The 27,345-nt window shown below is 38.8% G+C and overlaps 2 protein-coding genes across 5 annotated transcripts; one reads left to right on the forward strand and one right to left on the reverse strand.

The window, feature by feature from the left end:
- On the reverse strand, positions 1-17,651 carry ABHD18 (abhydrolase domain containing 18). 3 transcript variants are annotated; one of them, XM_050320501.1, is made up of 14 exons: positions 17,560-17,651; positions 14,761-14,918; positions 14,241-14,349; positions 13,042-13,126; positions 12,455-12,555; positions 10,862-10,940; positions 10,683-10,769; positions 10,246-10,271; positions 8,160-8,298; positions 6,121-6,210; positions 5,739-5,840; positions 4,470-4,848; positions 3,375-3,537; positions 1-2,719 (listed from the first exon to the last, which is right to left on the reverse strand). In XM_050320501.1, the coding sequence occupies exons 3-14, from the start codon at positions 14,330-14,332 to the stop codon at positions 2,668-2,670; spliced, it is 1,395 nt and encodes a 464-aa protein (XP_050176458.1). In that variant the 5' UTR covers positions 14,333-14,349; positions 14,761-14,918; positions 17,560-17,651; the 3' UTR covers positions 1-2,667. The 3 variants fall into 3 exon arrangements, with proteins under 3 accessions (XP_050176458.1, XP_050176457.1, XP_050176459.1); XM_050320500.1 differs by having other exon boundaries at positions 17,505-17,617; XM_050320502.1 differs by lacking the exons at positions 13,042-13,126; positions 14,241-14,349; positions 14,761-14,918; positions 17,560-17,651 and having other exon boundaries at positions 10,862-10,953; positions 12,455-12,479.
- On the forward strand, positions 17,522-27,293 carry MFSD8 (major facilitator superfamily domain containing 8). Of its 2 annotated transcripts, none has more exons than XM_050320498.1 (12): positions 17,522-17,540; positions 19,169-19,254; positions 19,735-19,778; positions 20,798-21,038; positions 21,277-21,390; positions 21,928-22,072; positions 22,307-22,365; positions 22,945-23,053; positions 24,185-24,319; positions 24,691-24,794; positions 24,895-25,154; positions 25,848-27,293. In XM_050320498.1, exons 2-12 carry the CDS (start codon positions 19,224-19,226, stop codon positions 26,061-26,063), a joined length of 1,458 nt encoding a protein of 485 aa, XP_050176455.1. In that variant the 5' UTR covers positions 17,522-17,540; positions 19,169-19,223; the 3' UTR covers positions 26,064-27,293. The 2 variants fall into 2 exon arrangements, with proteins under 2 accessions (XP_050176455.1, XP_050176454.1); XM_050320497.1 differs by lacking the exon at positions 17,522-17,540 and adding an exon at positions 17,751-17,842.
- The last annotated feature ends 52 nt before the right edge of the window (positions 27,294-27,345 follow it).

Consider the following 27,345-nt stretch of genomic DNA (forward strand, 5'->3'; position numbering starts at 1 on the left):
TAACTGGTTTTTTTAGGACTTTTATTGAAAAACTTTAAAACCAAAAAAATCACCAAGGCCAGCTTTGCAATAAGTTTAAGACATACAGAATAGCTTACCTGCTACTGTGGATTTAGTGCAGGAATCTTATTCCAGTATTTCTCTCATGCAATTGCCTGATTAAAATCACGTTCTCATTTAACATCAAAATGGATTATTTATACTTTCTTAGGATTTAACCTTAAAATCTGGTTTAAAAAGTCAGTTTTCCAAAGGTTAAAAACATATACACAGCAAGATTCCCCCCTTTCACAGACCACCTAATAGCTCCCTGTGTCTGATAACTGGCAGAAATAGACCACAGAGCTCATTTTTCCTTTTTGTTACTCTAACCTGAGAAATTTCTTAAATAATGCTTACTGAGCTTTCATATTTGGCAACACAAATTTAGCTACGGAGCCAAGCATGATTTCTCATTCTTGTCAGAAACCCGCCTTTCACTCGTTGTCCCAAAAGGCACACTCACAACCAGGAGTGGCACTGGCCTAAATCTTCATCTGTGACTACATGGATAAGTTAAACCTTGTTACTACTACCATTGGAACACTAACCTCAGGATGTCAAGTTCCCATCAGTTGTGTAATTCCCAGTATTGTGCGCTTTGAAAATATTTACTTTGGCGTGTTATACTTTGTAGCGTAGTTGATTTTTTTTGTGCTTACTGCCGGCCTTTACTAAATCTGCCTTTTCTCTCTTGCATTTATTCAAGCCCTTTCCCTTGCCACCACATCTCTCCCTTTCTCATAGCTGCAACAGAAACAGGACAGAAAGCACACAATTACATTTAAGATGTGAGAGCTCCAAAAGTTGCTGAACAGCAGAGTGGTCTTGTAAAGCACTCTGAGCTGATGAACGAGCTACTTGTAAACTGTAAACCCCATAAATCTCTTAGTACAGTATTCAAGCTGTCAATTTTAAATTTGTAAGCTTACTTATATTTGAATTCAAACCCTCCAATATTCAGTGTTTACTGGATTTAAATGTGTTAGTCACTTCACACTTGCTCCAAATATACACAAAGCCAATGCTGTCCAAAGGAATTAAGAAAAACCACTTGAAGGAAGCAATTTCACCTCCGAAAGAGCAGAACGTCTTTTGCATTTTCAGTAAATCTGTATCTTAAATAATCTGGGTTATTATGAATTGTTGCTCTCCAGTTTTACCTGAACATACCTGATCTTCAAGTGAACCATGACTTCTTCACAGTTATTAGTCCTGTCAGAGTAAAATTCAAGAAAATCTATAAATCCGAGCTTTGTTTGCTCCATACTCTGCCTACTAAAAATCTTCACACTGACCACGGAGATCAAAAGTGCTTGATTGGAAAGGTGCAGAAGCAGAACAGCCCGATTTGTTTCAGTGTAACCCTGGTCATGACTAGACTAAAATTAATATTGAAGTGTTTCAGTTTTCAACCTCTCTGCGAATTGGCTTTAAGAGAATGTTACAGGAGATTACCACAAAAAAAGACATGGAGAGATACCACATACAGTCACTGCATGACAACCTGATATGATACTGTATTTTGTTGGCATTTTTGATCCCCAAAGAGGATTTTCATAAGTGTGTTCAAGATCCGAATTTCTTTATTTTCCATCAATTTAAAAAAACCCAAGTGATGAAAAATAAGGAGCAACCAGTTTTAATAACATTTAGTCTCATGTATTTTTAAAATTATACAGTGAAAATGTATTTGGCATATCAGCACTGAGCGTATACTTTAGAAAGGACTTCTGTTGTAATATTTCCAGCAGGTCTTCATAGCACCATATAATCTGCTATTGATTTAACTGCTTAAAACCAGCCATTGCTTACAAAGTGAAATGATGAAATCTCTATCTCTTCTACCATTCCTTAAAAAACAAACAAACAAACAAAATCTAGAAATTTTTGTTAGCCAACTGAATTAATGTAAAGAATTAATAACCAGACACTTGATTTTCACTTATTCCAGTTTTGTAAACCTGATTGATGACATTGCTACATGATCCTTCCGGAATGGCACGGTTATTTCAGTGGCAGAATGAAAACGTCTCCCTCTCACTTTTCACTGAATTGTCACAGTCTCTTTTTGCAAGATTTGATGCTGCCCCTCCTATTAACAGCTCATTTTCAATTCATAATTGAATAGAAAACCAGTGACAAACACAGGAGGCTGAGCGCTGGCAAAGCTGTGGCACAAATACAATGGGAGCAGCGAGGGCACAAGGAGGCAAGAGGAAACCGAGGTATCTGGAACACACCAGAAACACAGCAAACACAAGAGAGCAGCTTAGCCATACAGCACATTTGACATTCTTTCAATACTTAGATTGGTCTGTTTTCCACTGACACACAATTCAGAGCTGATTCAGAACTCAAGGAACACACAACCCGATCAGACACAAAGTACGTGAACGCTGACAATCGCCGCCGTTGTTTCTTCACGGGTGATGCTGAAGCAGCTGGGTCAGAATGGCACCGGATGGAAATGAAAGTAACGCTGGCACTTCACCATTGCTGGTTATTGTTACCTACAACAGCCAAAGTCAGTGGCTACTTGATGTTGCAAGCGGCTTGTTTTCCAAATATGAGTTCCAGGATGCTGAATTACAAATGAGATCAGTTTGAATGCGTTATGAAGATCTTTCAAACAGCGTATTTCTGAAGAAACCGGTCAAACGCATCGTAAATTGCTTGTCTGAAACAAGGGAAAAAGAAGATAATTTGTATCATGTGGGATGGGGAAGATATAAGGGGTGTATTTCCATATATTTACAAATGTATATACAAAGCTAGCACGAGTTCAAAACAGCATTCAATAAAAGTGTGATATCAGGTAGTTGTTTTCTCCTTCCTTTATATCTGGGATCTCTCACTTCAATTCAGTAATATATTTATGTTTCAGGAATGAGTGGGACTATTTACCAACTATAATGCGAGTGCAAATATTAATGAATTAGTTTTCTACTTAAACACATCAGAAAATGGGTCAAAGACATGCATAACTTACAATTTTTGATGAACTATCATAAAGTAAGGCTTAAGTTTTAAATAGCAATAAACTAGTGGTCAGTACACCTTGGCCTGCCATAGTGCTGTTCTTTTCTGTTGTTGTTTAGACTGCCTAAATGGGATGTACAGCCTAATTCCTTATATTTTAAAATTAACTGCACAAGTATTTAACTTTTTTAAAACAGAACTGCCTTTATATAGCTGATTTACATAACTGTCTTTAGAAAGCCACCACCTAATATTAAAAGGCAAGAATTCATACAAGTACTACTACTCATTTGCAGCCAAGCTTATATTTTAATAAAATCTAGACTATTTTTAAACTTTTCTGTTCACCTTACCTAAAGAGTCCTTGTTTGAAGAGGTAGGCACTGACATGACCTCCATCCAGATACCTAATTTCACACCCCGGCCAGATTTCTTGAAGGCTGCGCACCCCAGTGCGAGGAATATACGCGTCCTCCTTAGCTTGGACAACTATGATTAAACTTGGGTCAACTGGAACTAAAAAAACAAATCAAAATTTAATTCTTCTAAACCAGAAACGTAACAAATTAAAGATGTTTGGCAATGGGGTGTCACAAATGACTTAGACCCTTCCTTCTTTCATCACGTATAGAGAACACGCAATGCTAAGATGGATTCTGGTCTTCCATCCCACTTCCCATGAAATCTGAACGCCAGGCAGATTTTCTGAAGCTCCTCTCTAGCCACATTTCAAGGACACCCTGGCAGGGGATGCAACATCTCCTAGAGCATGAGTGACACCTGGAAGACTACTGACAGGAAGGAGAACAGCACTTTGACAGCTCTAGGAAGCAAAGCACTTGTGTGCACTGCTGCAAGCAGGCAGTGTAAAGGATTTGTCCTAAATGCCAAGGAAGGCTGGGCTACAGCTCCCTCTATGTGCTATGCCTGTCCTGGGAAACTGGATTCTCCAGGCTGTACTGTCCCAGAAGGACCTCTGTGTGTTTTTACTGGTCACACTTGTCCAAGAGTGGCATTCAAGCTTGGTTCTCAGCTATGCTACTTTCTATCTGAAGTCAAGATGAGCTTTTTGCCTTATGAAACCGACTTGAGAAACCTCATTAACAGATTAGTTCCAGGTATCACTCACACTGCACGGGTGTTTTGCTCTCTTGGATGATACAAATTTGCACTAACTGGTATCTGAGAAGAGCACAGCGAGGCAGAGGAGAAATGAGCAAAGATACTGAAAAGCAAATTTTTAATTCACTTTGTCATTAGTTGGCCATCAAGAAGGAACAGGAAAACAATTAGGAAATGGAGTGGTAAACAGACATTACTGAACAATGCTCACAATACTTTCATATTTCAGCCAGCAGGTTTACAAGTGGAAAATCATGAAAATACCTCTCTTGTACTGTATTTTACTCAGTTTTCCAAAATGCACATTGAAACAAATAGATACATACCTGAGAAGTTAGCTACATGGGTACACTCATCCATTACTCCTTTCATGAACCTTATGGATTCTCTTTGCAAAGTTTCATTCTTTCTTCTTGTGTTTATCCCGTGCCCTTGTGGGCTGGTTAAGTTTTTATTGCTGCTGCTACTGGTTGAAAATGTTTGATTTATGCACTGCATTTTGGGAGCATCTTGTATTAGGAGTCTTTCTGAAGAGGCACTTAGAGTACTTTTATTGGTGGTAAAGCTGTGAACAGCTTCTTTAGATACAGCAGCGCTCATGGACTCAAGGCTGAATATCCTGGAGGTAACATCCATGTCCTCCAGACTGTGCACACTGTCAGGGAAGTTTTTAACAAAATCTTGTCCCATCTTGAAAGAATCTGTCTAAACAAAGACAACAGGTCATTTATTAAGGGCTACTCCCTCGAACTAGTTGGTTAATCTTACTTTTAAGATGAACTCGTTATTGAAAAAATTAGGAAGATACAAAAAGCACTGATTATAGTAGTTGTTATTTCCAGTCTGCAAATCACTCAGTTATATCCTGACCACCATAACCTCTTGATTACTTCATTCTACATTTCTATCAGCTTGAAAAAATGCAGGAAGTACCTACATATATGGCAGCTTATGATACAAACACATTTGCTTTTCATTGGGTATTAAACTCTGAATTTGTAATTCCCATAATTTAAGCTTACATGCCATGATAATAAAAAAATAAACATATGTGACCAGGTCTAATGTTAGGTTTAGGCCTGAAAAATCAACTGTCTCTAAATACTAGGGAGGCACAAGCTGAACATCTTGAAATGTTTCTTCTTTTCATTTTGTCTTCTCCATCCAGTGTTCTGGAGTGTATTTGACTTAAAAATGGCAAGTGCCCAAGTAACTATCTCCACCCCAGCTCCTCTTCTCCTGTTGTAAGATATTTGAAAAAGAACTGTCACAAAGCAAAGTGTCTTAGGAAAAAAAAAAAGTTATTTATTAGAATTTCAACTGAACGCATTTTATGACACAGATTACATTAAGTGTGGCCACAGGAAAAACTTGTAGCAAGGGCTACACTTAACACTCACTAAACAACCAAAATATTAGCTTTGGTTTTCAGGTTTTCCTTCAAAGATTAAATTTATCGAAAGCATAAAGAAACAACATGCAGGTGTGTTTTAGCTAACAATTGGCTGCCTTTAGTGCAAGTAAAAAGAAGTTACATTATATGTTAGATTTGCACCTGTAAATATTAGCAAATAAGGAAAATAAACTATACTTACTCCGCAGTATTCAAGCATTTGAATTATTTCTTCTTCATAAACAGTTTGTGTAAAATACTGTTTCTCAAGCTCTCTCCAGTTCACTGCCTTGCTCAGCACACCCTGAGATAGTAAACAAAAGCATCAAGTACACAAGTAAAACCCAGAGATCACTCTAAAATTATGACACACATAAAAATGGATCTGTTCCCCTTGTGACTTATTTTCCCAGTGGAATTCCGCCCAAGTTCCCAGACAGCACTGCAAATCACTGCAATCAAAGCATAAGCAGGCATTATAACACAGGGCATGGAAACTCACCTCCCCTGTGGCCAACCCAAAGCTTTTAACTTACATTTCTGACTAGCATGTAACGACATTAACGAAAGTATCTGTTATTTACCGTAGTAAAGACTGCAGAGGCTGTTGACCAGGAGAGACACGGAATCAATGGCAATGGTTTAGGCCAGTTTGTCACTGCCAGTGAGGCCATCTGGAATCAAAGGCATATTTTAATGACATATTTTAATCTTGAATTCACAATATGCTAGCAAGAAGTCTCTCACCCTCAATTTCTTTGTTAGTATCTATCAAATACATGGTGCCAAAGCATTCAAGGACTGTGGCAGCTGGATATACTTTCACCTATTTAGAAGTTACAATCTATTCTTCAGTGATTTTTCTAATAAGCATTGCCCTGGATAGGATTCACTTCAAGCTGAATGGGTTTTTATTGTAAGAATTCCCAATGGAATATTTACTAAATGGTCCATTAATTATAATTATAATCCCATTAGTTATAATTATAATTGCAATTACATTGTCATAATAATAATAAAAATTAATACAAGCCATTAGTTGTTTAAAGCTATAAAAACATCTATAAAGCTTTTTATCAAGCTCTTGCAAGTTTATTTCAAGGTAAAATCAAGGCAATCTATGAGAAGGGCTATTTAAAATTCTATAGTTTTGAAATTTGCATACTGGAAACAAAACATGAAGGAGAAGTAATTCAGCATGTTAAGTCAACTCTTTTTCTGTCCTTTAAATTTAAATTATTACTTTTACATTAGTTCTCAGAACACATTTTTGTTAATATTCTGTTTATCCCAGAAAAAAACCAGAGCAAATAAATTCAATGTACAGAAGTTCCCTGTATGGTTATGTCCTTGACAAGTTTTATTTTATTATTGCTCTAAACAGAACCCCTTAATACAAAACACCCCATCTCTGTGTCAGATGTTCTAATAAATGGATTTATAGAACTAAACTATAATTCTACTATAATTATGTGTTATTAATAAAAAGTTACAAGAACACCACATATCTCTGTTCTAATAGCCAGAAAGTCTGACTTCTTTTCTCTTCCAGCTCTCCCCATTAGAAAAACTGAATCAATGCTACCTACCTTCCCTTGTAAAACACATTCTACAGAGGATCAACATCAAATATCATTTATTTCACTGGTTAAAATCGTACCAGAAGTCCCGAGTCCCGTAAGTAAGTCAGGACTAGCCAAAAATTTATCTTCCTGGACTAAGGAAAAAAATTCCAAAGGAGTTTCCAAACTCGCTTTTCTCAGCTCTCGCCTCCTCCTCTACCCATGCTGGATATGACCTTTAGTACAGGATATAGAATTTGGTTGTAACCACAGCATTTGAACTGGTTAGTGCTGCATTTACCAGGCTGAGAAGGCCAACACAGCTTGCAAATAAGGAAGGAATAATACAAAAGTTGTTGATCCAACAGGGTGACATTTACGTAAATCAAAGGTGCTTTGTACATTTACGACATTTAAGGGTTATAAAGTTGTGCTTTTGCACCTCTGTCTCACACGCCCATGGTGATCTGTAGAGACACAAGCAGTAATATTTTAACTGTGTATTAGCCTTTCAAGCATCACTGCTGGTTTAGCCTGAATATGCACAACGTTATCCACCTCATCACAGAAACCTCTGATCAATACCAATGATCAGGGGCAAAAAAAGAGATGAGTTGAGAGCAGAACCGACCCCAAAAGTCACCTCAGTCACAACATGCCTACAAAGAGGGGGCATTTCACACAGTGCATTACAACACGAAGGTTTAAGCAAGAAGAATGGAGAAAAAGAGGGAGAATTAGCAATCGATCAGTGCAGATTTTCTTTCAGATAACACTTCTGCCCCTCCCCCGCCTTGTGGAAAGAAAACAATTATGTGAGAAGTTTATATTCTTATTCAGCCTGCCAGGAGATGGCTCTATGGTTTGTCAGTACTTATTAAGGATTACACTAATTCAGCACCACAGAACATGAGAATTGCCAACAATTTGTTTCTCATGACTCTGTTTATTTTAAAGCAGTTCTGGGACCAACACTGTAAAACAAATTATTTCCGAATGCTACATGATCAAATGAGAAGTTAAAACAAAAATTAAACTGAACAGGAGATATAAAAGCTTACATGTCCTCCCATGGATATTCCAGTCATCCCTAGTGGTCCATAGCCTTCTCTCTCCAGCCAGTGCAAAAGAGCTGCCGATTCCAGAATTAGAGCTCCTCCCATCACGAACAGGTCCGAGACATTTTTTAAACATGACCGTCTTTTCTCCCCAGAAAAGGAAAATACAGGATTTATTTCCCAAGATTAGACTCTGACAGTTCTCATTGTTCTATACATACTTTTATACACAAAGCTTAATTACAATGCCAGAGAATTTTTGAGCTGAACTTCTGTTGATTCAACAGGAGAAAAAGCAACCCCAGATTCTCTGGCACTTGCAATTTTTCATCCAAATGCAGACTAGAAATAAGCAACTGCTAAGTTTCTAATGTAATATCACCGACAGCCTGGTCTTTTGGAAACAGACATTATCAACATTAGCTTCTCATTAGTAGTAATAATCTGTCCTGTGAAGTTATAATGGATATTTTAGAAATAGAATCAAAGTGATACAGACATATACTGTCATATACAGACATATACTCCTACACACATACACCATCTTTTTTTTTTTTTTCTTATTTACCTTATTTACATCACTGAAAAATTGCACACAACGATGAAGAGAAATCAGTATGTCAATTTTGGAAGCACTTATCAGTGTCACTTTAAGACTGAAAGTGTAAAGTTTGTCACGGTCCTGAGAAATTCAGGTAGTGTACTGCAAAGCATTAAAACACAGAAGACACCCAAAAAAAGTAGAAAACTATGCAGCTGAACCATCAGAGGGACTAAAAATAACAAGAGCTCTAATGTGGGGAGGGGGACTGTGTATTTTCAGTATCCCAGCCAGGTTACAAAGGGCTCCTGGGCTCTCCTGCCAGCACGCCACCGTCACATTTGCGACACTCTGAAGCACAAGGACAAAGCTCGTTGTGAAGTCACACAGAAATGAACAGAGCTGCTGCAGCCCGGCATTTACAGGCCGATGGAATGCTCTCCTACAGCTTTGTTATGAGATTCCTCAGCCCTCTGCAGCTGCTGTATTTATTAAACACTGTTGCCAGCGTATTAAGTGAAACCACTGCTGCTGTGTAACCCTGTGTGGAACAGAGCCAGTTACCTGTTGGGGTTTTAGACTGGGAAAGAATCCTTCTCTGCATCAGACAACTACCAAGATGACATGCTGGACAACTGAGAACAGAGTTACTGAATTTATTCTTCTGCATCAGATCATCAATAACTGGCAATGGATGTATTCCAGCTAACACACTCTCTCCTGTCACTTTCCTATAATCCTTCATAAATCACCCTCTCTCTGTGTCTTCTACTCAGGTTAAATGTCCAAGTTACGATTATAAAGGATTAAAACACCAACTCATATTTGGACCTTAAGAAATACTGGGAGACTAAAACCACAGCTTTGTCTCAGATACGCATTCTGTTGCATTCTGTTAATACTTCTGTGGTTTGGACAATGTGAAAAGCAAAAAAAAAAAAAAACCAAAACGGGATCACCTAATTAGGCTTCTAAATTCACATTTAAGAAATGGACTGAGGGAACAAATCCTGTAAAATACTGAATATTGCATGACTTCCACTGTGTGAAAACCAAGCAACACCAGATTTGTTCTTAAAATAATTCTTAAAATTTAAGTAAACCCTTAAAACATCTTGAAAAAGCAAAATATTAGCAATATATACCTATAAAAATAAGAGGGAAATGCAGTATCTGACCAAAGATTATTCACAGTTGACTGGAATACAACTGCAGCATTTGTACATGTACATTTGTGCAGCTGTGAATCAGGAAAATAAAGTGGCACTTGCTTGTATTCACAGAACGTGTCTGCATCTCACTCTATACTGCAAGTTCATCTCGTGCAAACTTTCCTGATCCCTGTGATCTCCTAACACAAAAAAACAAAGTAGTTAAGCAAAGAGCAGACAATTTCACATTAGCAGGTTACAAGTGGTCCATTCTTTGGACTTTTTTTTTTTTTTCTTAACAAGCTATCAAAGTTTAGACAACGTTCAGCTCCTTGAGATAAAATAAAAAGCACTGTTTCAAAAAGGCAGTATCCAAAAATGTAACAGTAATACTTACATTTGATCCTTAGGTTTTCTACAGCCATGTAAAAGACTCCAGTTAAAGAAAGTAAAAGAGGCTATATAAAAACTGGTCATTAAAACAGAACAAAAAAATCAAATAAAAAATAAATCACATACATAAATAGCATGGATTAATTGAAATTTGGAACTTACATTCACAATGTTTAAGTAAATCAAGTTCAATGTAGTTTGATAATGTAGTTTGCAACATCTTACCATTGTTGGGTATATGGGTAAGAAAAAAGTGTTGATCAGAAATTTAATAAAACAGAGTAACACTGTTATAGAAGATGACAGGACAAAACTCGACTGTTTTTAAAAAAAAAACTCAAATCTTAAGTGCCAGTAGTAAGTTTCTCAAAAGTACATGAGATACTGAAGAGTTGCATTTGAGAATGGAAGGCAGGAGAATTGTGTTTTCCACAAAAGGATATAATAAGGATTTTCTAGCAACAGGGAAGCCATAGAGGCTTCTTTAATCATTGGCCTCGCCATTAGTGTCCGTCTCCTCCAGAAGTGCTAAAAGATAAGATGTACAAATAATATATATAAGACAAAATCTGATTATTTAATTTTTCACTAACAATCAGTTTTATGTTTTCCACACTCACATGATCTCCAGTGCCTGCTAAATGAATGCACACAGGTCTGTGCTTGCTGTTCCATCTTCTGGGGATGATGAACTGAAATCTGTGAGAAACACCTATTTTAGCAGAGTAAATACCTCTGTTTACAAGCTGCACCAAGGGAAATTAATCTAAAAAAAAAGTCCCAAAAGACATAATAAAGTACTTGTAATGCACACAGGCAAACTGCCAGCAATTCAGCAACATCATTTTTCATCAACACATTCAGCAAACAAAGGAATCTGAAAGTAGGACAGAAGAAAGGCCAAACAAGAAAAGGAGCCAAGATGAAAGATCACGTTCCTAAAAAAAGACTACTACCTCATCATCACAATTTAAATTTTGCGGAGTGGAGAAATGGAACTTCAGCTAAAGAGCAGCCTAAACAAGCATGTCCAGCTCTCCTAGGTAGCATTGCTATTTTTCTCCTGAAGGCACAACAGCTGAAATTGAAGATTAAGATGAGCAATACATTAAAAAAACAACAAAACAAAAAAACAACAAAAAAACCCCCCAAAAAAAAAACCAAAAAACAAACAAACAAACAAAAAAACCACTCAACATACAAACCATAAAGCTATTCTATACCCCCAACATCATCACCTAATGTCTTCTGCTGCTACTTAAGGTATTTACAGTCTAACTGTAAAAAAAATCACTTCTGAGTCATTAGTATTTTCCCCACAAGATGGAGCACTGTCACCTCCAACAGTGTTACACTTAGGAAAGAACATTCACACAGTCCACAACCATCCTCAGGGAAATTTGTACAGCATTTCACAGTTGTCACAACAGTGACCAAAGTGACAGTTGACATAACTTGGCTACAGGATGCAAGAGAACACAGATAAGGAAACAACCAGCATATTGGATTTTCCAGTATGGTAAGAATTAGCTGAATTATGTTAAGAGACAGTTTCTTTCTCTAACCAGCAGAGAGGTGGAATAGAAGAGGTATCTTGACTATAAAACTTTTTCTCACATTCCTTGGTGTCACACACTTAAGCACACAAAAACATCAGCCAGTATTACTGACAAAATTTACAACGCCAGTATCAACTTCAGCTGACAAACTTTTACATTTAATTTTCAAGTCAGTTAAAAACACAAAGCCTGGGAAAATAAATCCATCATGACAGTTTAGCTAAAAACTTAAAGCAAAGAGAAGTTATGCTCCCTACCCAAACCCAGTCCTCAACTGCAAAGCAGTGCTAGTGTGAAACCATCACTGGTAGGGATCACCCAGCTTTCTGTGAGAAGGCTTTTTTTTCGGCTTGCCAAGGAAGAAAGGCATCAGATTCTCTTATTACAAATAAAGGAACTTGCTACTTCAGCTCATATCCAAATGTTTGTATTCAATGTAAATGGAAAGCTGGAATGGTTCCTCCAAATACAATATACCATGCTTTCATAAAAACAGCCTCTTCTGCTACATGCAAGACAGCTACTGTTCCTCATTTCCAGCATCTCACTCATTTGGGGAAAAAAACCAAACAATTTCAGACAACTACTTATAGACCATTCTCACTTCTCTGCAGCACTAATTTCAGACAGGAAAGACCTCATGGTTTCTCTTACCTTGCTACAAGAGATTCAACTGGCAGGATACCTGGGACACAATGTGCCAAGGGGGAGATGAAGTGCCCCTCGAGGATTTTGCAGTCAGATTGTCCCTCAACCTACAGACAGAACGGGATGACAGCAATATGTGTCATACCAGTGTTTAACTTGCTCTGAAATCAAATCTCTCCAAGTAGAAGAATTTGTTATAGCATAAAAACTTAGGTAAATAAACCCAAACCTGAGGTCTAGTCCTCAAATGTAGGGATACAAGTTATCAACACAGCCAAAACATTTCTTTCCAACTTTGCTTTTGTTAAACGACCCTTTACAGGAATCAAGGAAAAGCGTAATGCTGTCCCATTTTAAACATACTAAGTTTTGAACATTTTTTAAATTTTAAAAGTTGACATCCAACTCCCCAACTATTGTACTACTGGGAAAAAAAATTAAACAGTATCTGTATAGACATGGTCTCTCAGTTTCCTTCCATTCTCTGCTAATAGCCTATAAAAGTAGTCTGTTAAGTACCAAGTTATTTCACCTTTATACACCAACAGGAAAACAAATTTAGTTACATTTTATCATATCTTGCTTTTAAGTACCTTGTCAATAAACACTGGATAATCTTTTGAAACCAGAGTCTGGCATTTTTCCCTGTTTCCAATAATCTTTCTGAATTCAAATATTCTGTTGAAAGGAAACAAGTAGAGAAAATTCAGCTTTTAATCTAAAAAAGAAAGAGAAGACATATTTATATAAAATGTCAGGAGTTAAAGCAAGCCACAAAGAAAATAAGCTATGAAGCCAGCTTTCCATATTAATCAGACTCCCAGAGGGTAGGGATGTAAGGATGCTTTTAGGTTAAAGCAAACAGGCTCAGGTACCTTGCTGGGGAACAGAAGGTTAAGGGGCAAATCTGGTTGCTTTCTTCTGCTACTTAAAGGGCTGCAGAGCCACAGAGGGAAAAAAAAGAGACAAAACTCTCCTCAGAGGTGTACACTGAGAGGGCAAGAAGCAATGGCTGAGTGTTGTTCACTTTGCCAACACCAGAAAAAAAAAAACCAAGAACAAAAGGATGGAAAGACAATCCAGTTTACCACCACATCAAAACCAGCTCTACTATATAACCTTTGCTTTTCTTATACAGAATAGCAAGTGCATTAAATATTTCTGAGCAAATAAGGGTAAAGGTATGAGACATTGAGTGTGGAGGGCAAGCTAAATGAAGAGAAGTTTTGTTTGACACTAATTCCTCTAAAAATACTGCATTTATTACTCTTAAGAATAATTAATAAAAATAACCAAATACTTAAAAATTGAGGGGTACTTATATATTTTTTTTCTTCTTTTCAAGACATCTAAAGAGTTTACTACTTTGGGCTATGAGAGAAACTTCTGATTAAATCTTACACTTCTAAAACTCATTAGGAAGTTACAGAAAGATCCTCTCAACAGAACAATTCCTTTGCAGATATTCAGTGAGTTTGGCTTTTATGAAACACTTCCAGGGATGCTGTTTGAAGGATGTCATTATACATGCATAAGTGAAAAATTTGACACCCATTCTCTCAAGAAGAGCCTCTTTAAAAAAAACCCAAACATTTAGCAAATCCCTTTAAGACTTCTTTTAAACCCAGTTACTCCCTCGGTATGGAAAGACATGATTTCCTGAACAAAACAAACTTGAACACTTTCAGTTTTTTAAATACAGGGTAGTAACAACTGTTTATACTTCAAGGTTTGGGTTTTTTTTTCTTTTAATATGAAGTACTGTCTGTGTTGTTGTTTTGTAACAAGTCACCTTTTCAGATCCTCTGGCTTTCCCCATCCTCTGATGAAAAGTTTAGTGAGGAGGAGCTTTCTGTACAAGACATCTAATTTACTTACACCCATTAGCAGCAAACTGACATCTAGGAAAAAGCACAGGTAAAAACAAGACAGTTAAAATGGATTTTTAACACCAGTAGCAAGTTCATTCACTACAACACAAAGTAGTTTCCTATTTCGGTTTTCTGCATTCTTAACTTTTCATTTATAAGAAAGAAAAAAAAAACTAGTTCCAGTCACTGTCGCAGAGAAAGCTTATTTTTGTAACCTTGTCTTCACTGGTGTCTTAAACACACATCCCAATCCTTATTTTATCCATTCATTTACAATTTTCCCCATTTCTTATGGTTTTCAACGTGATGCTCCTTCAGGAAAGAAATCACACCATCCAAATCCTTGCCAGTATCATTTCTCTTTCAGCAAATACTTTAGCTCAAATACAGCTAAAGCCAATGAGATTTTGGGCAAGCTATTATTTTCAAAACAATACTTACTGAAGTGAACAGGGAGCCACTACTGAGCTCTTCCAGTGTGGAAGGATTGAAAAAAACCAAAAACAAACCACAACAAAAAAGGAGAACTCAAAATTGGTGTCTTGGTCAGCAGGATACAGATTATTCAGTTAAAAAAAAGGTCCAGGATCTGTGTACACCTAAGAAAACAACAGATTTAATAATCAAAGACTTTGTTAATAAGCTCGTTTCAGTCATTTTCTAGTATTTGCAGATCCCTCCATACTAAATGGACTAAATAACCTCATCACACTCCAAAATACCCAATTTGTGGGTATTTTTTTAAATTTCATTTTAATCCAAATGCATTTATTCTGTACCACTCTAATATGGCCATTCTTAAAGTAAACTTGTTTGAGTATAACAAGTTAAAACTGGTCAGATTAATAAAACCATTCATCTGCAGTTCTAAAGAGTCAATATTTAAGAATCAAGACATAGGAAAAAAAGAGAACTCTAACACCTAGAATAAGTAACTAACAAAGCAGAAATTACAGACAATTTAAGGCACTTGAATACTAGGAAAAGTATCTTAGAAAGCCACCATGTCTCTAGGACGGTTCAGTCATTACAGGGCAAAAATAAATACATGAAACGATCAGAAAGTCAAAGTTGGGGACCTCCTGTTTTAAAAACGTAGAAATTGTCAGTTCCTACTCCACCAGACCCAAGCAGCTGACTGTGTAATCTCATTATTCTGATCCATACTGGTCTAATAGAATCCCAACCTCACTTTAATCGTTTTCCCTGCCCGCTCTGGAGACATCCATTGACTTCACGTGCTGTCGGGGTGTCAGATGGGAAGTATTTGCTCACTGCTGCAAGGTCTCTCCTCTGCTTTTTGGAGCAGGGGGATAGTTCAGTATTTTCAGGGTGCTGGATGAGAACTGGGTGGTGGAGACAGGAGCAGCAACAGAGTGGACCCTCTGTGAGGCTGGGAAAAAAACTTAAGTGTTTTGATGCTTAACAAAGCAGCCTTGCATGTTTTGTTGGGTTGATTGTTGTTCTGTTTGTTTGGTTTTAAATCCTCTCCAAAGCAGAAGCCAACCAAGAGAGAAAACACGGAAGACCCATGGATTTTGCTTTGAGTTCAAAGTCTGGCCCGATAAGCTGTCTGCTCCACCAAGAGAATGCCAAAACAACTTTCTAGACAAGTGCATTATATTTAAATGCAACATCGATCGAGGCAAAAGGATTGCCTCATCCTCTGTTTCATTGACTGAATGAAAAACCCTGAAGTAACTCAGGATATTTCAATTAATCAGAATCAACCACTACTGGAAAGAGTAAAGGAAACACTAGAACAAAACACAAAAATACTCCTAGCAGATGAAGTATGTTGTATAGAATTTCTCAGAAATATTACTGAGACAGAATAGGGGCCATCCTCCCAAATTTTTAATCCCAGTAACAGCAGGGTAGGAAACGCTTCGGTCACTGCCCATCCACACCCACATGGAAAGGCAATTACAAACACTTCTACTGTCAGAAAAGGCAAATCCAACTGCTGGAGGCTGAGGGATCACAACTTCACACTGACGAGCGCATTGGAGTAGCGAGAGTTTGAGACCCACGAAAGAATCAGCAGAGCATGTTTCAGAATGCGACCGCACTTCCACCACTTGCTAGCACACCTGACGCCTCCCGATCCCTTTGGAAGACGGGTCAGCTGGAAGCAGCGACCTGATAAAGACGCTGCTGAGTCCTGCAGCCCCACAGACACCATCTGTGTTATGAATCTCGAACGAACGACCTGCTATCGTGGTAAGCTTTATGTAATTCTGAGTTGCGAGTGGAAATCGCAGCAGATAAAAACACCGCGCTAAGAAGTGTTCCACTAAAAACGCCCCTTCATTTTAAAACCGTGTTTTTGAGAGGAGACGACAAGGAAAACTGGAAATAAATTATAATTAGGCTCTTGCTTTAGGGAGAGTTGTTGCTTCCAGAACCCTCGTGCTGCACACTAACTGTAAATTTTTGGCATGCACACTTATTTCGCTGAAAGAAACACAAAAATTTATCCAAAATCCAACACGTAAAACGCCAGCCATGTCTTTTTATCCGGTGCAAGCAACTTCAGCTACAAGAAGAACACCCCTGGAAAGTGCATAAGGACAGCACAGAGTGCTGCTTCTATGCTATAAATGGAGGTGAAACAGCTCCCAACAAGAAGTCAACCTGAAAAAGCCACGAAGGTCCGTTTTAGAGGGCTGAATCCTTAACTTCCCTACCCTACGACTTCATTAAAAACAAGCATCTCTTCCAATGAACGCCAGGTCCTTTTCTCGGATAGAAGAAACGACTGCTCAGAATCAAAGAAATCACAGAGAAGTCGCGGCGACAAATCGGACGCAATTCACCTCCCCACAGTGATTCCCCACGACAGGATGGGCACAGAGTGGAGCCCGAGGATTATCAACAAGGGGGCGAACCCAGGGGCGTGAGCAGCTCCCCGCACCCACAGGGCTCAGCACACGCTGCCCGGGGGCTGCAGGCTGGGCTCCCAAATCCAAACCCCCCCCGCCCAGGCCCGCCCCAGACGGACCCAGCGCTGCTCCAAGCGCCCCCCGGGAAGCGGTACCGGGAGGCGGGACACAGAAACGCGCGGCCCCTCCGCCCCCTCAGCCCCCCCACACCGGGACCCCGAGCCCGCCCCCGGGGCCGGGCAGTGCCGTGAGGGGGAGCCCCGGCAGGTTCACTGCTCGGACACCGCGACCGCTGCTCACTGGGCTGGTGGGGCGGGAGCCCCGCGTCCCGAGAAGGTCACCCGCGGCGGCTCACCCGAGGCGCTGCCGGTGCCCAGGGCACCACATGGACGGGAACGGGAACGGGGAGCGGGAGCGGAAGCGGGAACGGGGGTCGGGAGGAGGGGCCGGGGAAGGGGGCGGGAGAGAAGGAGGCGAGGGGGAGGGCGAAGGGCGGGGTCCGTGGCGAGCGCGCCCCCTGGCGGCCCGCGGGGCCCGGGAGCGGCCATGGCGACGGCGGGAGCGGCTGCGGAGGGCAGGGAGCCTCTGCTCGGGGCCGGAGAGGCGGAGGGGGACGAGGAGGAGGAGCAGGAGAGCAGGTAGGGGGCTCGTTCTGTTCCGGATCGGCACCCCCGCGAGTCGCCCGTGGGTGCCGAGTGTCTTGCCCGCCCCGCACGGGAGCCCGGTTCCTGAGGGTGCTTCCCGGTCCGGGGGATGGGCACGGAGGAGCTGAGGAGCAGGAGGATAAACCGACCCAGCCGCCGTCCCCGGGCACCGCCGGGCCTGGGACGCTCCGAGAGCGCGGTTCCTTCTCCCCGTGGAAAAACACGAACCCACTCGGGAAGCCCCTGGGAAACACCAAAACAGTGGCGCAGGAGTCTGGGTGTTTGATGTCAGCCCTCATGTGTGGGCAGGAGCTTGTCACTTGGGTTTGTGGGGTTTTTTTTCCTTCTGACAGCAAAATCTGAGCGGGTCTCAGCTTTATTAAGGTCTGTGCTGAAACGCCCTCCAACTTTAAGCTGGATGTAACTAAGGTGTCAAAAGTAACCAAACACAGCACATGCAAGCGTTTGGCGGAATTCTCCCTGTCCATGATGGGCAGTAAGGTGGCAAAGTACATTTAGAAACTTGGTCTGTGTGGTTAAAGTATCTTTGAACCAAGGCATTTCAATGCTGCGAACATTTTTAAAGAATTAGATGTACAGATCGTGCTGTGATTAGTGTAATACTAAGATACTAGTGGTATGTTATTAGTATTAGTCACAGTTATATTAGCTTCAAAGTTGCAGACATGCCTATGTATGATTTATATAATAAACTGTGTTTATAAACTATTCAGGCCTCTGTAACCTCAGTCTACATCTTTTGAACAGAGATTATTTTAAATTTGTAACTTGTGTTTTGAATTTTTTTCAGCCCTCACGGTCTTCAGCTTATCTTTTACACAGTGTAGCTTTTACATTGTATTGTTATTTTCTCGCTGTGAGAACAGACCGGCCACAGCTTTTAGTCAAATCAATAGTTGTTGAGTTTTGTGGTTCTTGCAAGGTCACAGTCGTGATTAGATGTCTGGGGGTTTATGGTTTAATACACACTTCTTAATGCCTTTATATGACATCTGTGATGCTCCAAAGTGTCTGTACAAAGAGTTTGCAGAATTGAAGACCTCTCTAGATAAAGATCTCTTTGTGTAACAGTTGTTGTGTGATAGCATTTCTGTTATTTTTTGGATTTGTCAGCCTGGTATTTTTCAGAATAAAAATAAATTCTTTGTAGTCTTTGCTGAGCAGAAATCCACTCCTGCATAGCAATTCACACAGTTGTACTGAGAGGTTTGTGAAAAATGTTTTCAGTGTCCTGTGGGACCAATTAGAAGAGGATCTGATGATGATTTCTTTCTCTCTTGACTTTTGGTTTGGAAACAGGGATGTCGTGGAAACTCAAGAGCATTATAAGAGCAGATGGCGATCCATCTGGATTATGTACCTTACAATGTTTCTCAGTAGTGTAGGTGAGTAAACACATGTGGATTTCAATGTTACTTGTTTAATGAATGCACTTTTAAATTAAATTCTAGGTTTCAACTACGTAGCTTCTGTAATGCTACTGCTCTTTTATAATCTCAAAAAGGTGCATTTTGTGATTCTTCAAAAGAGAAGATATGACTAGAAAATCAAACAGAAAGTTACTTTTAATGAGATAAGTTACAAAACTGTTTTGAGACTAAGTGGCGTATTACATAAATCTGTGGTTTATGGCTGTTATAGTTCAGGGTGAAAGGCAGTGGCAAGGTAAGGTTATTGCTCAGAACTGAATGAAACAAAGGTCACACTTTTATCATTCAAAGTGAAACTTAAGGGATCCAAAACAAACAATGCAGAGTTATTGAGAGGGAAGATCTTTATGGGAATGTATGTTAGCTGTTTCAAAATATGTATCAAAGCTTGTTTTCTCATACAGTAACTTCAGTTATGTTTTTCTTGTGTTACAGGTTTCTCAATTGTAATTATGTCTGTGTGGCCGTATCTCCAAAAGGTTTGTAAATATGTTTTTCTTAACTAGTAAGAACAGAAAACTCGTGCTCAGAAAGTAGGGGATACAAAACTTGGGCTTTTAATTAGGAAAAGAAAAAGTAGAGGGAAGTGTGTGGTTATAAGAGACTTTTATTCTGCCACCCACTTTGACAGCTTTTATTATTTCTTTTAAAATCTGGTCAGTTGATTTCCTGAATTGATACAAGGTACATCATAATCCAGAAATATTTGGTTTTCCAATATCATCTCACTGTTTTCTTGAAGAGTGAATCAATAGAAATCTCTTTATTAAAACACAATAAACAGGACTTGTCTGCATTTTGGAAAAAAAAGGAAGCTGGAGGTAGAAGTTGCTCTGTAAAAGTCACGTAGTTGCACATATATCTTGATATTCCTAACAGGGAATTGCCAGTGCTCTTGGATAGTGATTTTAGTTTGTATGGGATTTTTTCACCTCTTTGTTGCGTTGGTAAAAGTGGCATAAAAGTCTCTAAAACTTTAATTTAGTCTGTGCTAGGATTTTACTGCTCCTGGAATTGCAGAAGGCACCTTCAAATGCAAATCTGGAAGTACATATCCAGGGCAGGGTCCTAGAGGTATCATTAAAAGTGAGGCTGGTGCTGAATTCTTCCAGGAAAAAAAAAAAAAAAATCATAATCAGCCTTGTAAATCAGGACAGATTCAGGCATGTGCAGAGATTGATTGAAAATTATTTCTTCCTCCCGGCACGTAAACTGTCCACTGTACTGCTGAAGTTATGTTTATAGCCTGGAACATCAGCAGTGCTGCACAAAAACTATTGGAGTTTGCTGCAAGTGAGCCCTTCCCAGTCTGGGAAGCAAAGCACATGTTCTTGGTCTGGTGTGTTGCTGGAGAGAGTTACCCGAGGTTTACTGCCCCAGACAAAGCATTGCAGTATGGAGTTTGGGGTATTCCAGCTACTGATTCTGAAAGAGCGTCACTGATAATGTAAACCGCTGTAATCCTTCACCCACAGTACTGACTGATGTGTTTCTGCAGATCGATGCGACGGCGGACGCGAGTTTTTTGGGCTGGATTATAGCTTCCTACAGCATTGGCCAAATGGTTGCCTCTCCCCTCTTTGGCTTGTGGTCCAATTACAGGCCCAGGAGAGAACCTCTTGTCGTTTCGACTGCTATTTCAGTAGCTGCTAATTGTCTCTATGCCTATGTCCACGTGCCCCATTCACACAACAAATACTACATGCTGACTGCACGTGCTCTCGTGGGATTCGGAGCAGGTAACCACAGCAGGATTTACCTCCTGAAAATTATTACATTCTGTCTCTCACGTTAAGATAGTTAACGTCGTATTTTAGTACCGGCAGTAAAAATACTAGAGAGCTCTAGGGTTTTATTTTCTTTCAAAATAAGGGAAAAAAAACCTCAAATAAACGTCACTCAAGATTTTAGCAATCTAACTTAATATTTACATGAATACTTCGTTGGTTTTGATTTGTGGTTTGTTTTTTTTTAAAGGAAACGTGGCTGTAGTTCGGTCGTATATTGCGGGTGCCACTTCTCTTACAGAAAGAACAAGTGCCATGGCCAACACCAGTGCCTGCCAAGCAGTTGGCTTCATATTAGGGCCAGGTAAGGCCATATCTCCTTCCCTCACTTCTGGAATGCTTATTAGGGTGAAATTGGGCATTGGAAGTAGGAATCCTCAGCAGCTGTGTGATGGGGATATTAAGACATAGTTTGTCAGTGGTATCAGAATTGAATAAATAGTCATCAATACTCGGGTATGCCAATAGAAATGAAACATTTACTCCATTCCCAGGACCAAGGTTTTCCATGTGGGAGGAAGAGGAAAGAAGTATATCAGCTCTCTGCCAAGAAAATTAACCCTTGGTACACTCAGAATTCAGTTCTTTTAAGTGTCATGACGTTATTTATACAGTGTGTCTGTATGGAACCAAGTAGTTTTCTGGCTAGTTGAGACCCCACTGGCATCCATCAGTTTATTTAGAGTAGGATTCTCAAAGTGTAAGAGGTTTGACAGGTATAATATTTAAATTCTATCTGGCACTTAGAACAGCTCTGCTTACCCAGTTTTATATGTTTATTCTCCATGTGTTCTAATATTAATGATTCTCAAGATTTTCACAGTACATTTACGTTTTTAAGTTTTTCAGACATGTTTTACACTTATTGGAGAAGAAGGAGTAACATGGGAATTAATTCGTCTTCAGCTGAACATGTACACAGCACCAGTTTTATTTGGAGCTCTCTTAGGAGTTATTAATATTATTCTCATCTTTGCTATATTCAGGTAATCAAGTAAAAGAAAAATTTTTTCCTTGTTTTTGTGGGTAATTTGTAGTAAAGAATATGCTGCTCAGCGGGAGGTGTTCACTGCAGTCAAATGTAACCTTCCCAGATGATGTTTAAGCTGGGAATAATCATCATATAAAATGATGCCATTTACAGTTATTTTAATAGAAACTTGACTCAACAGTAGATCAAATAAATATGTGTATTAATGAAAACAGTTCTACGTTTCTAGGGAGCATCGAGTGGATGACATGGGACGGCAGTGCAAAAGTATTAATTCTGAAGGAGAAGGTACCCCTCTTTTCTTAAAAACTTCTTGTGTGATTATAATTTTGAAGTACTTTCTTATTATTAAGCATTTAAAAGTATTCTGATGCACTGGAAACCTGAAGTGGAAAATAGGCTCTCTGACTGGTCCAGGCATTGTTTCACATCCATGTCGTATCCATGGTGCTGTGAGGTAGCAACAGAAGGAAAAAAATCGCATGGATCCTTCCAGATTTTCACTGAGAATCCTTTTGTGTAGCTCTGACCTTGCAAGAGCAACAAGTGTTTTGGTTTCCATTAATAAAATATTTAAAGTAGTTTGCTTATTTTGCTGTCACTCAGGACTTGTCGGTCGCTAGGAAAACGGATGGGGTAACCAATTTGGAAATAATTTTCTCTAATTGTCAGAAGAATTGAAGATTCAACAATTCGATTTTGATTTAAAAACTTTATCCTTAGATTTTCAAAATATAACTGCTTAGCTGCCCACAAACCTGCACGTTAAATACTTAAGAAACTAAAGAAATCACTGCTGTTTGTAATTTGTGGTGGTATGAAAAAAGCTCAGTTTGCAGTTTAGATAATTCTTTTGTTCTGTTGCAGAAAATGATGCCCTGGATCAGGACACGGAAGGAAATGTTGACCACGTTGCTGTGGTAGCACTCAATGTTCTCTTCTTTGTCATCTTGTTTGTATTTGCTGTCTTTGAAACGTAAGTTTGTATAATTTTCTCTCAAAACACTTAGACATCTAAGGTAGTTGGATTGGGTGGGGGGGAGCGTGTAAAGTCTTTTCTGTTCCACTCATTTTCTTAACCAACTCTTCATAAATACAAGTCCAAAACCATAAACAATCAATTTGATGTGTACTGATACAAAGTAGTGAATTAAAGGTTAGCATAAAAATATGAACAGTCTGTGGTATAGGAAACATTAATGTAAAAGCTTTTAAATGGAGACAAACCCATATCCTCAACTTTTTAGGTGTTAGAAAAGATAGCTTAACTTGGGCTACCTAAAATCCATAGAGAAAACCACGTCTTCAATTGAGTATCTGGTTCTGTACTTTTTATTTTAATTTTGTGTCATTTCTCAGTATGATTCTGATTGGCTCCAAAAGCTTCAGTGAAACTCTTACTTCAGTAATAATTAAAACAATTGTTTCATATAGTTAATGCAATTGTATTCTTAAATACACTATTTTATATGACTGGGCTTTTTTTCCCTGAAGAGGTATGTTATTCACTCCCAAATTTTCTGTGTGTAAGAAAATAAGTAAAACATAACAAAATTACCTCAAACTGAAGTGTACTGCATTTTTTTAACTTAAAAAGTACTTTGAGGATATAAGTTCTGCAAGTTTTTTGAGCTCTGATATGGCTAAAATTTCTTTTACAATATGGCCCATATTGTAAATAATGTCTTAATTACACTATTTTTAGAAAACAAAGTTCCTCAAGATGGGTTGGCTCCTAAAACTGAAAACCAGTATTAAAAGTTTACTATTTTTATACTCACAGGATCTGGTTCCTTTTCAGTCTCTCTTACTCTGGCTTGGCTTTAACTCCACCATCTTTTCATGAACTACTGGAAGTAGATTCATGATGCTTCAGAATTTGGCTGCTGTAATGCAGTTGTGAATTTTGTCTAGTGAATTCAATTTTAATAGATGATGCATGACAGAATTATTTTATAATTAGCCTGTGTTTTCTGCTATGACCATCAAGAGGCAAGGTTTCTGTTTTATACCTCTGTGTTTGATATTTGGGACAATATGTGTATGGAAACAACTGTATAGAAGCAGCTTTTTTTTTAATGACTGTATTTTTGTTCTGTCATTTTAGCATAGCTACTCCACTGACGATGGATATGTACTCCTGGACCAGGAAAGAAGCTGTTTTTTATAATGGGATAATCCTTAGTGTGATTGGCATTGAATCGGTTATTGTTTTTATGGTGGTTAAAACGCTATCAAAAAAGTAAGTTCTTGGAATTTTTTTATTATGTTAATAAGTATGAAAGGCTTTATGCAAGGCCAAATCTCTGTTACTCAAATCTTTCACTTGGTAATGAGTCTGGGTTTACTATAATAATGAATTTCCAATTTTGGCACAGCCATGATGTTGTGGTTGTTCTTTATTCTGCTAACATAACCCTGTTACTTGACTGTCTTTTACACTTGAATCCCAAGAAAAACAGCTTTTAAGTTACTGTGATTTTGTAATTTTTCTTGCAAACTTGACCTGTTTTGGTCAGGTATCATTTCTACAAACTAATGGACCATGTCATTAGCAGCAACGTAAATTTTAATTTAAATTAGACATTTAATTGCAATTTTGTTGTTGGATAGGACTGGTGAGCGTGCCATACTCCATGGAGGCTTACTGATTGTCTTGGTTGGTTTCTTTATCTTACTGCCCTGGGGGAAGAAACTACCAAATATCCAGTGGCAAGGTATAGTTCAAGTCACACTTAACCCATCTTCATAATTTTTTGGTTTTAAAGCTTTTATTGTATTTTTGTTCTTAACTGTACGGATAACTTCTTTCTACAGAAATAAAGAATAACTCCATTCCCAGAGCGGTTCCCACAGAAATGTTAATGCCTTTCTGGAGTTGGCAAGAGATGCAGCTGCCATCCAACCACACAGCAGAACCCGTGGGCTGCCCCCTCACCCAGTCCTGGTGCCTCAATACTCCCATGGTCTACCTGGCCCAGTACCTCAGTTCTGATGTGCTCATAGGGCTGGGCTACCCTGTTTGTAACGTCATGTCCTACACTTTATACTCAAAAATCCTAGGACCAAAGCCCCAGGTAAGCACGATCCCCTGAAGAGTTTTATTTCATCTGCTCTCCCAAGACTTACAGCCTCTTCATTAGAATGAGGGGTCTATTTAAAATTCCTTTTGGCATCAGCCAAATAATAGTGCGTTTCAACACGAGGGCAGAACCTTGCAGGAACTCTAATCTCTTAAAATCCAGGATAAGTCCCTAGAGGAATTAGAAAGCAAGGCTTAGACTATTTATGCAAATCTTAGAATGCCAAAATTTCATGGCTTTGCTGGAAGAATCTTTTTTTTTAACAACTCGTTATATATTTGGAATAGCAGTATGGAATAATGTTCCTCTTACTAAGTTTATTGTATGACTTTAAATGTATAAATGCTACTGATGCCCCCAATTATTGATATTTTATAGTGGTAAAACACCGAGCAAGCTGACATTACTGCTTGACAAAAAAATTTATATTTTTTTACATTTTTTCCATGTTATATTTTGGTGAGACTAAATGCTTTGAGCCAGAATGCATTTCATTGGAAAGCTATAGTAGTGCTTAGAGAGGCTGAGCACTGCTCTTAGAAACAAAGTAATCAGTATCTTAATGAGTTAAGAAAGATAAGCGATTATTTAAATACTTTTACATTTTCTAATTAGGATAAGGGCTCGGAATTAATGGCAAGCCAAATAATTCCTGTATCACTAACCTAAGCTTTTGATCTGCTGTAGGGTGTCTACATGGGATGGTTAACTGCCTCTGGAAGCGGAGCACGGATACTTGGGCCTGTTTTTGTGAGCCAAATATACACTCACCTGGGACCACGCTGGGCATTTAGCTTAATCTGTGGAGTAATTGTAGTCTCTCTCTTACTCTTGGAGATAGTATACAAGAGACTAATTGCGTTTTCTGTCAGATATGGGAGGATGCAAGAAGAGAATTGTTAGATACGTATTTAAAAAAAAAAAAAAGTAAACCCAGCCAGAAGTACTACTTAGTTTATTACTGCTTTTTAACAAGGAGTACATAACTACTGACCTTGCTGGCTGTGTGCTAACAACTGTACACCTTATGCAGAGACAGAACACATAACTTGGCCATATCCCAAGGTATGGTTACAAACCTGCTGCAGGAGAGCTTTTGTATTCTGCTCTTCTAGCAGCAGAGGAAGGGATGAGGCAGATTAGACCAGTACAATGGCACATTGGATGTGTTTACAGTTTAAATGATGCACCCGTGCACTGAATGTAGCTGGTCACAAGGCCATCCTTTCCAGGAAGAAGTAAAAGAAATGTTTCCTTGATTCTGTGAATCAGGATTAGTAACTCTTTTGTAACTGCAAGGTTAGTTGAGCTGCATGCACTTTGTATGGAAACATCACTACCTGAGCAAACCTTCTGATGTTTGGTTGGTTGCTCGTAAGCACTGGTTAATACAGACTGTGTGATTCTGGAACTTACTACCTGTTAGTACATCTCCAGGATTTCAAGTGAAGTATGACAGAAGTGGAGAGGAAGGTAGATACCCTCTGCACAAGTAGTTTGTGTGGGATTTGGGTCTTTAAGGTGGTTAAGAGCCCTTAAAAATTAGTATCAGCTATTTTGAAGCTATTTGAATCAGCTGTGCAATTTTTCTTCTCCTGTTTTGCTGATTGCATCTCTGCAGCAAGAAGGATAACCTGCCCCACGTTGAAATACGCACAGCTTTTTTCAGCTACGAGAAAGAAAGACTAAGCATGATACCTCACACTTTTGTTGTCATTTGTGAGAATTAATGCACTGTGCTGAGCAGGGGTGCTAATTAAGTGAAAGGAGAAAACTGGCTCCTTGGGTGTTTACTCTTAGTTATAGACTTAGGTAGGTAACAAGGTACAAGAAACAGGAATTTTCAATGTTTTAATTATTCAGAGGTTATTTTAAAAAGTGAAATTGTCATTTTGCCTCATAAGAGGGCCTAAGCTTATCTGTACGGGTTGATTTTTAGCTGTTTTAATATTACTGGGAAAAAAACCCTGGAATTACTCCAGTGGGAGAGTCGTGGCTGCTGTTTAATGTCTCTACTATTTGATGCTTATTGAATTTAATAAATGTAATGATGTATTCCTACATCTTCCTACTTAATCAATTGTTCAAACACCAAAAGGCTACTGAATTAAAAGATGATTTTTCCAATACTGACTGAAGGAAATACAGAAGTTTTATTCCCTCTCAGGCCTGTCCTACTGCAGAA

Source organism: Myiozetetes cayanensis, unplaced genomic scaffold, assembly GCF_022539395.1.
Source record: "Myiozetetes cayanensis isolate MyiCay16 unplaced genomic scaffold, myiCay2020 scf24, whole genome shotgun sequence".
In the NCBI taxonomy this organism is placed as follows: domain Eukaryota; kingdom Metazoa; phylum Chordata; class Aves; order Passeriformes; family Tyrannidae; genus Myiozetetes; species Myiozetetes cayanensis.

Excerpts from the sequence above, each read along its gene's own strand:
- MFSD8 (XM_050320497.1), top strand. The coding sequence starts at position 17,751 with ATGGCGACGGCGGGAGCGGCTGCGGAGGGCAGGGAGCCTCTGCTCGGG. Across the intron at positions 23,054-24,184 it reads GTATTTGCTGTCTTTGAAAC|CATAGCTACTCCACTGACGA; the intron begins GTAAGTTTGTAT and ends CTGTCATTTTAG. Across the intron at positions 25,155-25,847 it reads TCCTAGGACCAAAGCCCCAG|GGTGTCTACATGGGATGGTT; the intron begins GTAAGCACGATC and ends GATCTGCTGTAG.
- ABHD18 (XM_050320501.1), bottom strand. The coding sequence starts at position 14,332 with ATGGGTGTAAGTAAATTAGATGTCTTGTACAGAAAGCTCCTCCTCACT. Across the intron at positions 8,299-10,245 it reads AGAAAACCTAAGGATCAAAT|ACGGTCATGTTTAAAAAATG; the intron begins GTAAGTATTACT and ends TGGGGAGAAAAG. Across the intron at positions 5,841-6,120 it reads CCTCTGCAGTCTTTACTACG|GGTGTGCTGAGCAAGGCAGT; the intron begins GTAAATAACAGA and ends TTACTATCTCAG.